This window comes from Pocillopora damicornis, chromosome 9, assembly GCF_964200805.1.
Source record: "Pocillopora damicornis chromosome 9, jaPocDami1.2, whole genome shotgun sequence".
Classification (NCBI taxonomy): Eukaryota; Metazoa; Cnidaria; class Anthozoa; order Scleractinia; family Pocilloporidae; genus Pocillopora; species Pocillopora damicornis.
This window is the reverse complement of record NC_142678.1, coordinates 23,548,637-23,559,846: the sequence shown is the minus strand read 5'-3', so window position 1 is coordinate 23,559,846 and position 11,210 is coordinate 23,548,637. Positions and strand designations below refer to the sequence as shown.

Genomic DNA, 11,210 nt, shown 5'->3' with positions numbered 1-11,210 from the left:
GTATGAAAAACGGTAGTATGTACATGTTGGTTTTGAATTAGAATTCACATGAGTACACCCTACGAGTAGATTTAGAACTGAGAACTCAGATTCTTATAAGCGGGTAAATACTGTAATTTGACTTACTAAAACGAAATCAAGTCTGCAATGAATATCTGATTGTCTTTGCCTCCAGATAAACCTCTTGCCATTTGGATTAAAAATTCTCCAAACATCGCATAGCTCCAAATTTTCCATCGCATTTTGCACTACCTTTAAAGCGTTCTGAGGTGTTCTGGCGATGCCAATTTTTCAGAAAAAATTGAGAGAGTAAAAAACATCCTAAGCAGCTGGTCTGCTAGTAGACTTACTCTTCTATGTAAAATCACGATCATAAAAGCTTTTGCAATATCCCAAATTGTACATATCTTCCGACGCATCAGGGTGCAATTAAGGAAATCAATACCCTGCTATATGACTTTCTCTGGGAAAGCAAAGGGGACAAAATTAAAAGGACACAAATGATCAATGATTACGATAAAGGAGGCCTCACGATGATAAATATTCAAAGCTTTAATAAATTGCTAAACAAAAAGTGGGTAAATGGAAACTTCTCGTAGACTTCCACCTCCAGAAGTGTAGGGGGAAAGTAATGTTTTTAAAGTGCTACTACGATCAAACAGTCGATATCCATTTTTCATAATTTCGTATAAAATATGACTGTCTAAAATACCTTGCTAAATATCAATCCATTACGACCATCAGAAATCTTTTTTTTAATTTGTATTTTTATTTCCGAGAAGTTGCAGTCGCCATTTCTTTATCTCGTTCCAATTATAGCCTGGTTGAGAATTAGGGAAAATGACGTCAAATGCTCAAAATACCTCGCGTAAAATAACTCGAGTGTGCTAGACTATTGCAATGTTTGAATTTATTACAGGTACAGTAAAAAACCCTTTTTTAAGAACCTAGATTTTAAGAAAAAAATAGTGAGGACTCCCAAATTTCCTTTAAAGGGGTAGTAACCCAGGGGGATTTATTGTATCGGCAGTATTGCCTTCTTCCAGCACCCAAACATTTATTAAAAAATATATTATAATTTATAGTACAGGTGCTTCGCGGTTCACATTCTATATCTATATCATTTGAACCAATGAATACACCGAGCAGTAAAAACAAATCGAAGGTTTCCGAGAAAGGTCCAATTTCTCGTATTTTACTTTGTAGGTTTCGTGCGTATTACTCACATTTGACCGTATGTTACCTGTGTGTTACTCGTATATATTCGTAGGTTATTACTTGTATGTAAAAAAATGTAACTCGTATGTATCTGTATGTACCCATATCTGACTCGTATGTACTCGCACTCCTATGTTACTCGTATGTAACCCGTATGTATCTGTTTGTACCCGTGTGTCACTCGTATATACTCGTATGTACACGCAGGTACTTGTATGTTACTGTTACGTTACTCGTGTTACTCTTGTGGTGTTTTGTTTCCATCGTTTTTTGCCAATTTTGTGGACTCAAACGGGAATCACCGCGATTGTAGGAGAGAGAAACGCACAGAAATTACCTATGTTCTTCAGGCTAATCTTAATGAAATTTTTTCTCATGTCGAGGACAATGAGTCGACATTGAGTGAAGAATGACGTGCATTAATAATTCGCCCACTTATTTGCATCTCATTGAAAAAGAATGGCGAACATTGATAGGTACCTCAATCTTTAAAATACACACGGACAAATATAAATGACCAAGTATTCGAGAATTTTATCTTACCCTGCTACACGTGTTAATGAATTTAAAACCACACCCACTCAACCTTTATACCTGCACTGTATAATGAACAACATAGGGAGCTCCCGAAGATTTTAACACAATTTCCGATCGTTCTCCTCCGTGTAAAAACTCCACCGTTCTTGCTACAATTTTTTCGGAGGATCGTTTCCAATCGTGTAGTAACTATTTACAATCGATACTTTGGAAATGATAAGGGTTGGGGATTATTTGAGGCGTGGCGTTGTATAAATCTATTGCTGTATGAAGCTTAAGTCAGTCCAGGGATACGATTGCAGTTAAATTAGTATATGTTTTGGCTTTGTAGGGGCGACTTTTCAAGACGGAGACGTTGAGGACGAATTGTGCGAAACCGAAGAGGAGCCAAAGCCAATGGAGCCAAAAAAAGACAAGTGCTCAAAAAATTCCCGAGGTTTGTTAGAAATTTGACTGAACACATTGCATCCTTAAAAGATCGTCAAAGATAACAAAAAATCTAGCAGAAAAGTGACGTAGGCGATGGGGACGATAAAGTTAATACGTCTCTTGCAAATTATCTGAAAATTCTCCACGAACTATTGCCGGACGACTTTTCTGAACTGCCCAAATAAAAAAATACGAGAAACTGTTTGTGAAATGTGATAAGGTTCAGCAACACTTTGGACTTTCTGACTTACTATCGCGCTATACCGCCGGATTGTACTGTAAAAGAGTAAGTATACGACCACGGCTGCTAATTCTAGAAGAAAATGTACATGATAATTTGACAAATATCTGCCAAACTTATCCTTTAGAATAGGTAAAGTTTCAATATTTCATAAATTGGGGAAACGAATGGTAATAAATTCTGAATAAGGACATTTTTCTTTCTAATATTCTAGGAACGGTCCAAGGATCCAATTTACAAGGAATTCATGACAGGTATTTAGGCGTTCTCGAAACAATGAAAGAGAACCAGTGCTCCCTTGCAGAGGCCATGCGACTTTCTGGTGTCCCACGGAACACCCTCAGGGACTTTATAGGCATCTGCGAACTCAGAATCATCGACAAAGAAAAGTACGAGAGAGTGGTCCAATTAGTTAAGGAAAAGACGGGTAAGGTGTCGATGAAATTAATTGAATCGAAATGTAGGGAAGCGCTCAGTGATTATCGCGCCCAATCAAGTAGGTTAAAAACCGAGCAAAACCTTCTCCCGTTTTACCCAAAGGATGATTTTTATATGGGAAAATAATTAAAGAAATTAATTAAACTAGTTCATCCATTATCTTACCGTATTTACTCTATGAAGCGCCACGTTTATTCTTTTTTTTTTTCGGTGCGGGACGCTCATTAGAGAGCGGAGCTTATTCAACAACCATCATATTTCTGAAAAAAAAAAAAAAAAAAAAAAAGAAAAGATAGCTATAAGGAAATTATAACCATAGCCTTCTCAAACTGAAAAATATTATACTATGGTTATGTTCCAATGTAATTAGTTTCCTCAAATAAGTGCCGCCGGCAATATTAGATGCGGCACTCATTCTGGGTGGGGCTCAAACGAGTAAATACGGTGATTTTATTGATTATTTACCACTATAGATTTTTTTTTTCTATTGGTCTCAGTTTTGTTTTTTTTTCTTTCCGGCTATGACCCCTAGAACGTTTGTTGTTATTAGGTGTAACTCGCTTGAATTCTTCGACGCTGTTACTTTTTGGGTTTTAGGTTAAATAAGATTCTGTGTTTTTGTTTTTTTTTATAATATTTTCATCTCCACGGACAGTTTATACTTAGCAATGTGTTAACAGAGTAAAATTTTGGCTAAAAGAAATTGTTGTTAGGATTTAAAGAAAAAGGCCCTTTTAATGTGTGCCAAGAAAATGTTTTAGATCACTAAGTTTTGAAGGAATTTTGGTTGTTGTTACTGTTCTTTAGGCTTTAAATGTAGACCATAATGATAATAGAATGCTATGCAATAAGGTTGGTGCACCTTTTTGGAAAACGAAAACGAGTAACCAAAAATTACTGCTTTTGGAACGAACTTCGTAGCTGATAGTGAACTGTTGATAGTTATTAATTACACATCCACTTTTATATTGTACAAAACCATAACAAATGATTATCCTGAAATAAAGTTAATGATTGAAAGATGTGTAGCAATGTGAAGCAATTATTATCTTAATCTCCATGATCCTCGTTATTTTTAATGGACGGAAATTAGAAAGTTAAATGGGGGAGGGGACTGAGGGGAATTTTCGAGCTGCAAGCATTTTTTTTCCCCCTCATTTTTCCTACAGAGGAAAGTTTTCGGGGAAAACCCCGGCACATCTTTGGAAGGAAAAAAAATTGAAACAAAACTTTAACCGCGCTACTCTCTTGGCGCGTCAGTAGTTCCCTCTACATCCACTCAAATTGAAGAGCTCAGTTTTACCACTCGAAAAATCTTGCCTTTTTACAAATCAAAGGAAAGAAAGTCAATTAAGCTTTCGCTAAAATGCATGCGATCGAAAACCATTTCCCATTTGAGTTTTGGAATGTAATTTTTTTTGGATGACAAACTGCAGTTACCAGTATACATCTTGTATTACGGAGGACAGTAAGGAAATTAACCAATGTTTTTTAAAACACTTGCACACAGCCATTGTTTTGCTCCATAAATCATTTATTTTTCCAGGCTCTCGGTGCGATCTTCGTCGCCGTGTTTACTGTGACGCACAAATCTTGCAGCACCTATAATTATTAGTGCACCTATAATTCGTGTTTAAACCTCTCGAACGCGGAGTAACCGTTTATGTCCCCCCTTTATTCCACCAGTCCCCCCTCCAAAGAAATGTGAGCGCGCTTTCTTTTCTCTATTCCCAGCCTTCTTGTGACACAAATAGGCCGCTGCGGAGGAGAGAGTGTAAACAGCCATTTCAAGAAAGGTTGTCGTACAAGAGCGTAAAACCGTGCGCTACAATACCAACAGGTTGTATGGGCAACAGTTATTTGCTTTTGTTTGATCGAAGCTCACAGTCTAAGCCGGAAGGAAGGAGAATCCATGAACATGCGTGCTCATGCTATCTCTCTCTATTGCGTTGAAGCAACGAGAACTTCGACCAAGCAGTGGTAAATTACTTTAACCCATAAAGCCATTTGGTATTGTCGCATACGCTTTTAAGCTTTTGTCGGACAAATATCTCGAAACAGTTGTATCCCTATAAAGTGGATTTACAAAGCTACGGAACCTAATACGATCTATATTTTCAACCGTCACCACCATTTAGTACACCAGCGTTGAAGACTACATCATCGGAAAGTGAAATTTCTTTACTCGCGGTCCAATGGGAACAAACAGGGTTAGAATTGTTTTGACGTTTACTAAAAACACGCGCTTGATATAGAATGAAATAGAAATCAAAACTTTATGAGTGCGGCTGGAAGTATTGCGAGTTCACTCTACCGACGTCCCGTTTGCCGTTATGTCTCAAACTGGAGGTTTTTAACCCTTTAAATAGTCGAATTGTGTGCTCTTTATCGACAGACGGTGACACTTTTTTTTAAAGAATAATGACAGCGGCGGCGGAAAAAAAAAGTTAAAATGCCATTCATTGTCCAATGAAATAAGCTTCCAAAGCACAGATAATAAAACCAAATATAACCTAACCTTTGAAAAGGGTGTAGTAAGTCTCCAACGCATGAACATCGTGCGTTGTAGATCTCATAATTTTGATCTACTGTAAGTGAACACAGATCCTTAATTCTCACACCACATCTATCTCCGGAAAAGTAACAGGCAAAGTCAATAGGTTGAATATACTTGAAAAACTAGAGAGGGTAAGGGACCGTGCACTCAGGTATGACATGTATTTATAGCAAAGACCCTTCATTAAGAAAGAATGCTCAATTTGATTGGTTTAAATAACACATTAAAAGGTCGTCTCACCCAAGATATGTTAATTACGATAGACAGATGTTTTCAAAAGAAGACACCCACCACTACAGCTAATTCATTTCAAGTAAAGAACACGTATCTTAATGAAAGGGGCACAAATATGCTTTGATACCTAAATTAACATGTACAAAATATGGTCTAAGGTCTCTTCGTTACTTCGCCGCTGTAAAGACTTGGAATTCGCTACCGGAGACGACACGCACCATGACCGGCACAAGAGAAATCTAAAACTGGATTGCAGACATGCAATTTGCATCTAAATTATGAGGTAATCATATTACTTATAAGAGTTTTATATCTTTTATCGTGAAATAAACCCTCCTCCCCGGGGGGCAATGAATTATCGGCCAAGTATCAGTGAAGTATCGGTGAAGTGTCGGTCAAGTATCGGTGAAGTGTCGGTCAAGTATCGGTGAAGTACCGGTGAAGTATCGGTCACGTATCAGTCAAGTGTCGGTCAAGTATCGGTCAAGTATCGGTCGTGAATCGGTCAAGTATCGGTCAAATGTCGGTCAAGTATCGGTCAAGTGTCGGTCAAGTATCGGTCAAGTGTTGGTCAAGTGTCGGTCATGTATCGGTCAAGTATCGGTCAAGTATCGGTCGTGAATCGGTCAAGTATCGGTCAAGTATCGGTCAAGTGTCGGTCAAGTATCGGTCAAGTGTCGGTGATGTATCGGTCATGTATCGGTCAAGTATCGGTCGTGAATCGGTCAAGCATCGGTCAAGTATCGGTCAAGTATCGGTCAAGTATCGGTCAAGTATCGGTCAAGTATCGGTCATGTATCGGTCAAGTATCGGTCATGTATCGGTCAAGTATCGGTCAAGTATCGGTCAAGTATCGGTCAAGTATCGGTCAAGTATCGGTCATGTATCGGTCAAGTATCGGTCATGTATCGGTCAAGTATCGGTCATGTATCGGTCATGTATCGGTCAAGTATCGGTCATGTATCGGTCGAGTATCGATGGTTTAAGACTATATCGGTCGACACATTTATCGGTCGACTATCGGTCGATAGTCGGTCGACTATCGACCGATAGTCGGTCGATAGTCGACCGATAGTCGACCGATAGTCGACCGATATATCGGTCGACTATCGCCCGATATGTCGACCGAGTCCACCTATAGTACACATGATCCAATTTAACTACCACACATGATTTTATAATCTCTCACCGCACGTTTTACGAAACTTCTTTACTCACAGTAGTAGCCAGCCGAACTTCAAGCAGCTGGGAAAACTGATGATATTAGTTCGATATCCTCTTAATTTTACTTGACAATATGTGTATATCGAGTTGTGTGTACAAAATAGACAAAAGTTGAGTGTGTACAAAATAGACAAAAACAAATGTGGGAAAATATATAATAATGAAATATCTGAGTAGGGCATGCATTTATATTTTCTTTGACGTTCTTTGTTTGAATGTACTTTCACTTTCAGGTAAAAGTTCTTATCGTAACATTCTGGCTCTTCATGTTAGGTCCGCATTCCCGCACGTAATGTTGTGTCCTTGGCACCCTACCAGCGGTGATTGGTCTTAGTATGTTCCGCAATTAATTCTTATGTTGGTAAATAGGAAAACAAAGTCGCGTGAAATAATTTCGACAATTTCTAATAATAAAATTTCATCACAGGGACTGGAATGAGAAATAAAGAAGTTTAAGAGAAGGAATGGAGTCCTATGTTGCAGGAGTAGGGTAAAGATTGGAGAATTTGAACAATAACTGTAGAATGATTAATCTGTCGTTGGACTATAGGGGTATTTTAGCTCGAACACCAAGCGCAAATGGGAGGCACCAGGGGTCTAAAATCGTGTGTGGTGGTGACATTTCTCCTTCAAACTCAGAGCCTTCATAAAGATAGATATGTTGTTGAACTTTTATTCCTATCCTCGTGACCAGTTTGAGCATACACGAGTGATTCAATGCATCGGAATGTGGAGTATAAAGGTCCTGAAGGTGCACTCATGCGTGTAGTGCTGGTGATTATACTCGCCTTTTTGCTGATTTTGTCGTTTAAAAAGCGGCTATGGAATTCGCTTTTTAAAAAAAGCAGCCACAAACGTTCATATCAGAATTTAAAGCCTTCATACAGTCTTCGCACGCGAGATGTCTATGATTAACACGCGCAATATTTGACAGCTTTGCACGTATTTTCCGCGTCAGGGGTGTACACATACTGATTAGTTTGTTTACTTTTCTCTCATCTACTATATTAAAATGTGAAAATCAGTGTGTGTACCCGGTCTGCAGTCTGCATTTTTTAGTGACCGAATAAATGTTCACAGTTTATTCGAATTGTGAACATTTAGTCATTTGTTCTGAATTGTTATTCTCATTAGCATACAACGACCGGGTTATACTTGACAAGCCTCATTTCATTCACTAAGCAATCAGTTTGTTGCTATGAGATTTCCTACAGTAGCGAAGAGTTGTTCATTCCAAAAGAAATACTGGGAAAAGAATCTCTTTAAAGGAAAGTCTTACCGTCGTGGAATACGTTCTGAAGTTAGCGCCCTTACCTATCAGTAATTTACCCTATAAATCGAAGTAATCCCATCAATTGAATGGTAAATCGGAAGCTGAGATAAATGCACCCTTTCGGCCTCGAAGAGATACTCCTCAAAGATGAACAAAGACACTATCAAGAGGAACGAAAAGGCTGCAAAACTCAGCCGCATGTAACCACAGGTAGACCACACTATGTGTGTTGTATAAATCTCCTTTTAGTCAACGCCAGAGGGAAAGCTGTCTGTGGAAAGCTGCAGAGCACGTGTTAGTTTCATGCAAAAGCGGCGAACTGCTGATTGGCTGGTACATAAGGAATTACTGATAGGCTTTTCTCGATACTATCCATAAAAAAACGCTAGAACGGAAATTCAAGTTCCTCAACATCATGAGCGCTACCTGAATTAGTGATCTGCCTGCACGTACGTTCCACTGCACATTATACAGTGCACGAACGATAGAGAATTTTGGCAACAACTGTTTTGTTTCCGCCCTGTATTGACGCAATAATCTTGATCAGAGCATAAGACACTTCAGATTTTCCGTCTTCAAACAACATGCGGTTTCTTTTTCGCATTCTTGCGAGTACTTTGCAGTGACGTTATCCCTTTTAATGCCGATAACAAGGCGCATGAAGTGGAGTTTCCTGATTGGCTCGCTATTTTAAATTAGTAATCTTATTGGTTGAGCCCAGTTATATAAACGCCCTATTACACGGCGTCTGTATAGGGCGCTGGTTTTGTCAGAGGAAGCTGCAACGTTCGTAAAGTCACTGAGGTACGCAGAATGAAGGGTCTTGTGCTGAGCATCTTTGTCTTCTGTGCAGTTCTTGCAACTGGTAAGTTTATTCGGTTTGTTATTGTGAAGTTCAACCGTGAAATAAGAGAGCAGCGACGCCACCTGATCCGTCCGAGCAATCTCTCCTGTCGACATACCCCTCAATCGCTTTCAAGCTACGAGTTCGTTTCAGCGCGCTTGCCACGTGTTCATAGTTAAAACTCATCTACGCACAGAAAGAAAGGCGTCGGGTTGTTTTTCGTTGTACATACGAATGTAGAATGGGTCTAAGGTGGCCACGTTGAAACTGAAATAAAATGATTTTGCTCCCTCGAGCCACTAGATTTCCGTGACGTCCATTCGAGCTCATCCTTCCTTCCCTTTGCCGAAGCACAAGTTGACTCTCTGATTGAACTGTTGCGTTTTTTGTAAGTAACGTTCAGCTGAGTGCCAACCTCCCTGTCTGCATGTGATGTTCATGTATGGAGTTTATTCCGGTTTCGTTTCTCGAGTTATTGATTCTTCCTTAAGCTAACTGAAAGCTGCCTCCCTGTCTGCATGTGATGTTCATGTATAGAGTTTATTCCGGTTTCGTTTCTCGAGTTATTGATTCTTCCTTAAGCTAAGGGTTCGTTCCAGCGCGCTTGTGTTCATAGTTAACACTCATCTACACACGGAAGAAAAGGCGTCGGATCGTTTTTCTGGGTTCTGGCGGCCACGTCAAAACTGAAATCAAATGATTTTGCTTCTTCGAGCCACTGACCTTCCGTGACGTCCACTCGAGCTCATCCTTCTTTCCCTTTGCCGAGGCACAAGTTAACTACTTGACTGAGCTGTGTGCGTTTTTTTGTGTGAGTAACGTTCGGCTGAGTTTTCTCCTGTTTCGTTTCTCAAGTTATCGATACTTGTTGAACTTTAGTTCAATCTCTAATAATGTTGCAGTGTTTCAATGCCAGCTTTTATTTAGTCACAGTGATAAGGAATCTTCGCGGAAATCCTGCTAAGCCCAGGAAATCCTTTCTATTGTAGCTTTGATTTGTTCTGTTTGGTCAAATTGCGTTTCGAAGCCTTCTTTAGATTTTCATTGTTCATGCAGAATGGGAAACAAATAAAACGTGCTATTTCATTTGAGAAGGAACATTTGCCTGTTTTTGTCATGTTTGCTTACTCTCGTCATAAAGAAGGCATGAAGTTTGTGCAGAACCTTGACCGCACCAAAAACGCATCCATCGATACTTCTGAATCCTCTTCGGTTCGAGTACGAGGATATCGTGACATACAGACAACTTTCGAGTCTCTCCTTTCAACAAACAGAATACTTCATCGCTTGAATATCACAAGTCCTTGGTGTACTTTCGCTTTCACAATAGTAGAAGCTCTCGTAAGGGAACACTTGTGTAGCTCGCAATATCATCAATTAACTGGGATTATCTATGTAGCTGATATTGTATTCCACCACTCTTAAAGAAGAGATGAGAAAAATTCATCCACCACTCTCAGAGATTAGAAAAATTTATCTTATTCCGAATATATCGCATAAATTACGCTAGTTTATTTATAAATGCACAACGGACACTCTACAGTTTTCCCGTGCGCGCGAACACTAGACTAAATTGAATTTGACAAGCTTCGACGTAAGGAAAGTGAAAAAACTTCGAAATATATATGGAAAAATAGGCGTGCGGAAATGTAATAAACTGAAATTTTACTTTCTTAATTTCCTTTATTTCAGCTTACAGCCTCAAGTGCTACGTTTGTACGGGAACCGAAGAGGCCTGTAGCAAGAGCAAACTGGAAGCAGATAAGGCTAGCAAGTCGATAGACTGCCCAACCGGTCAATGCATGAGGATCTGGGCCAAAAAAGACGACGTAACTGCAGTGGTTAACTCTTGCAGCAGTAGCGCCCTCTGTACAGCTGCAGAAAAGGCTTGTGACGACGCCAAAGAGGGAAAATGCGCAGTCGGGTGCTGTGACTCCGACTACTGTAACGCAGGCTCTTCATTTTCTTTCAGTGTGATCCTGATGACCGTTACCTCTGCCTTGGGTCTGGCACTATTGAAGTAGGCTGGTAAAGAAGAAGGAACCCTGGCACGTTGATAAACGTAGTTTTTTTTTTCGTAGTGAAGTTTTCTAATTTTAAATGTGTATGAAAACCTTACAGGTTTCAAAACAAGAAAGTAGAAAAGGAAATTCGTCGTTGGCTTTTTTATGTTTTTATTATCTGATCTCAACTTATCAAGTTTTACGCTACTTTT

At 39.3% G+C, this 11,210-nt stretch overlaps 2 protein-coding genes across 2 annotated transcripts in view; both read left to right on the top strand.

Moving 5' to 3' along the window:
* The first annotated feature begins 1,627 nt into the window (after positions 1–1,627).
* Positions 1,628–3,885, top strand: LOC149040788 (uncharacterized). Its single transcript, XM_089181613.1, has 3 exons — positions 1,628–1,694; positions 2,087–2,191; positions 2,640–3,885. Exons 1-3 carry the CDS (start codon positions 1,628–1,630, stop codon positions 2,987–2,989), a joined length of 522 nt encoding a protein of 173 aa, XP_089037739.1. The 3' UTR covers positions 2,990–3,885.
* Positions 3,886–8,903: 5,018 nt separating this feature from the next.
* Positions 8,904–11,210, top strand: part of LOC113678314 (uncharacterized) — a 2,353-nt gene continuing 46 nt past the window's right edge. Inside the window, exons 1-2 of the mRNA XM_027195205.2 lie at positions 8,904–9,016; positions 10,688–11,210. The exon at positions 10,688–11,210 is cut by the window's right edge and continues 46 nt beyond it. Coding sequence (XP_027051006.2) covers positions 8,965–9,016; positions 10,688–11,019 — 384 coding nt within the window. The 5' untranslated portion in view covers positions 8,904–8,964 and the 3' untranslated portion in view covers positions 11,020–11,210. The remainder of the gene's footprint in view (positions 9,017–10,687) is intronic.

Excerpts from the sequence above, each read along its gene's own strand:
- LOC149040788 (XM_089181613.1), top strand. The coding sequence starts at position 1,628 with ATGACGTGCATTAATAATTCGCCCACTTATTTGCATCTCATTGAAAAA. Across the intron at positions 1,695-2,086 it reads AGAATGGCGAACATTGATAG|GGGCGACTTTTCAAGACGGA; the intron begins GTACCTCAATCT and ends TTGGCTTTGTAG. Across the intron at positions 2,192-2,639 it reads GTGCTCAAAAAATTCCCGAG|GAACGGTCCAAGGATCCAAT; the intron begins GTTTGTTAGAAA and ends CTAATATTCTAG.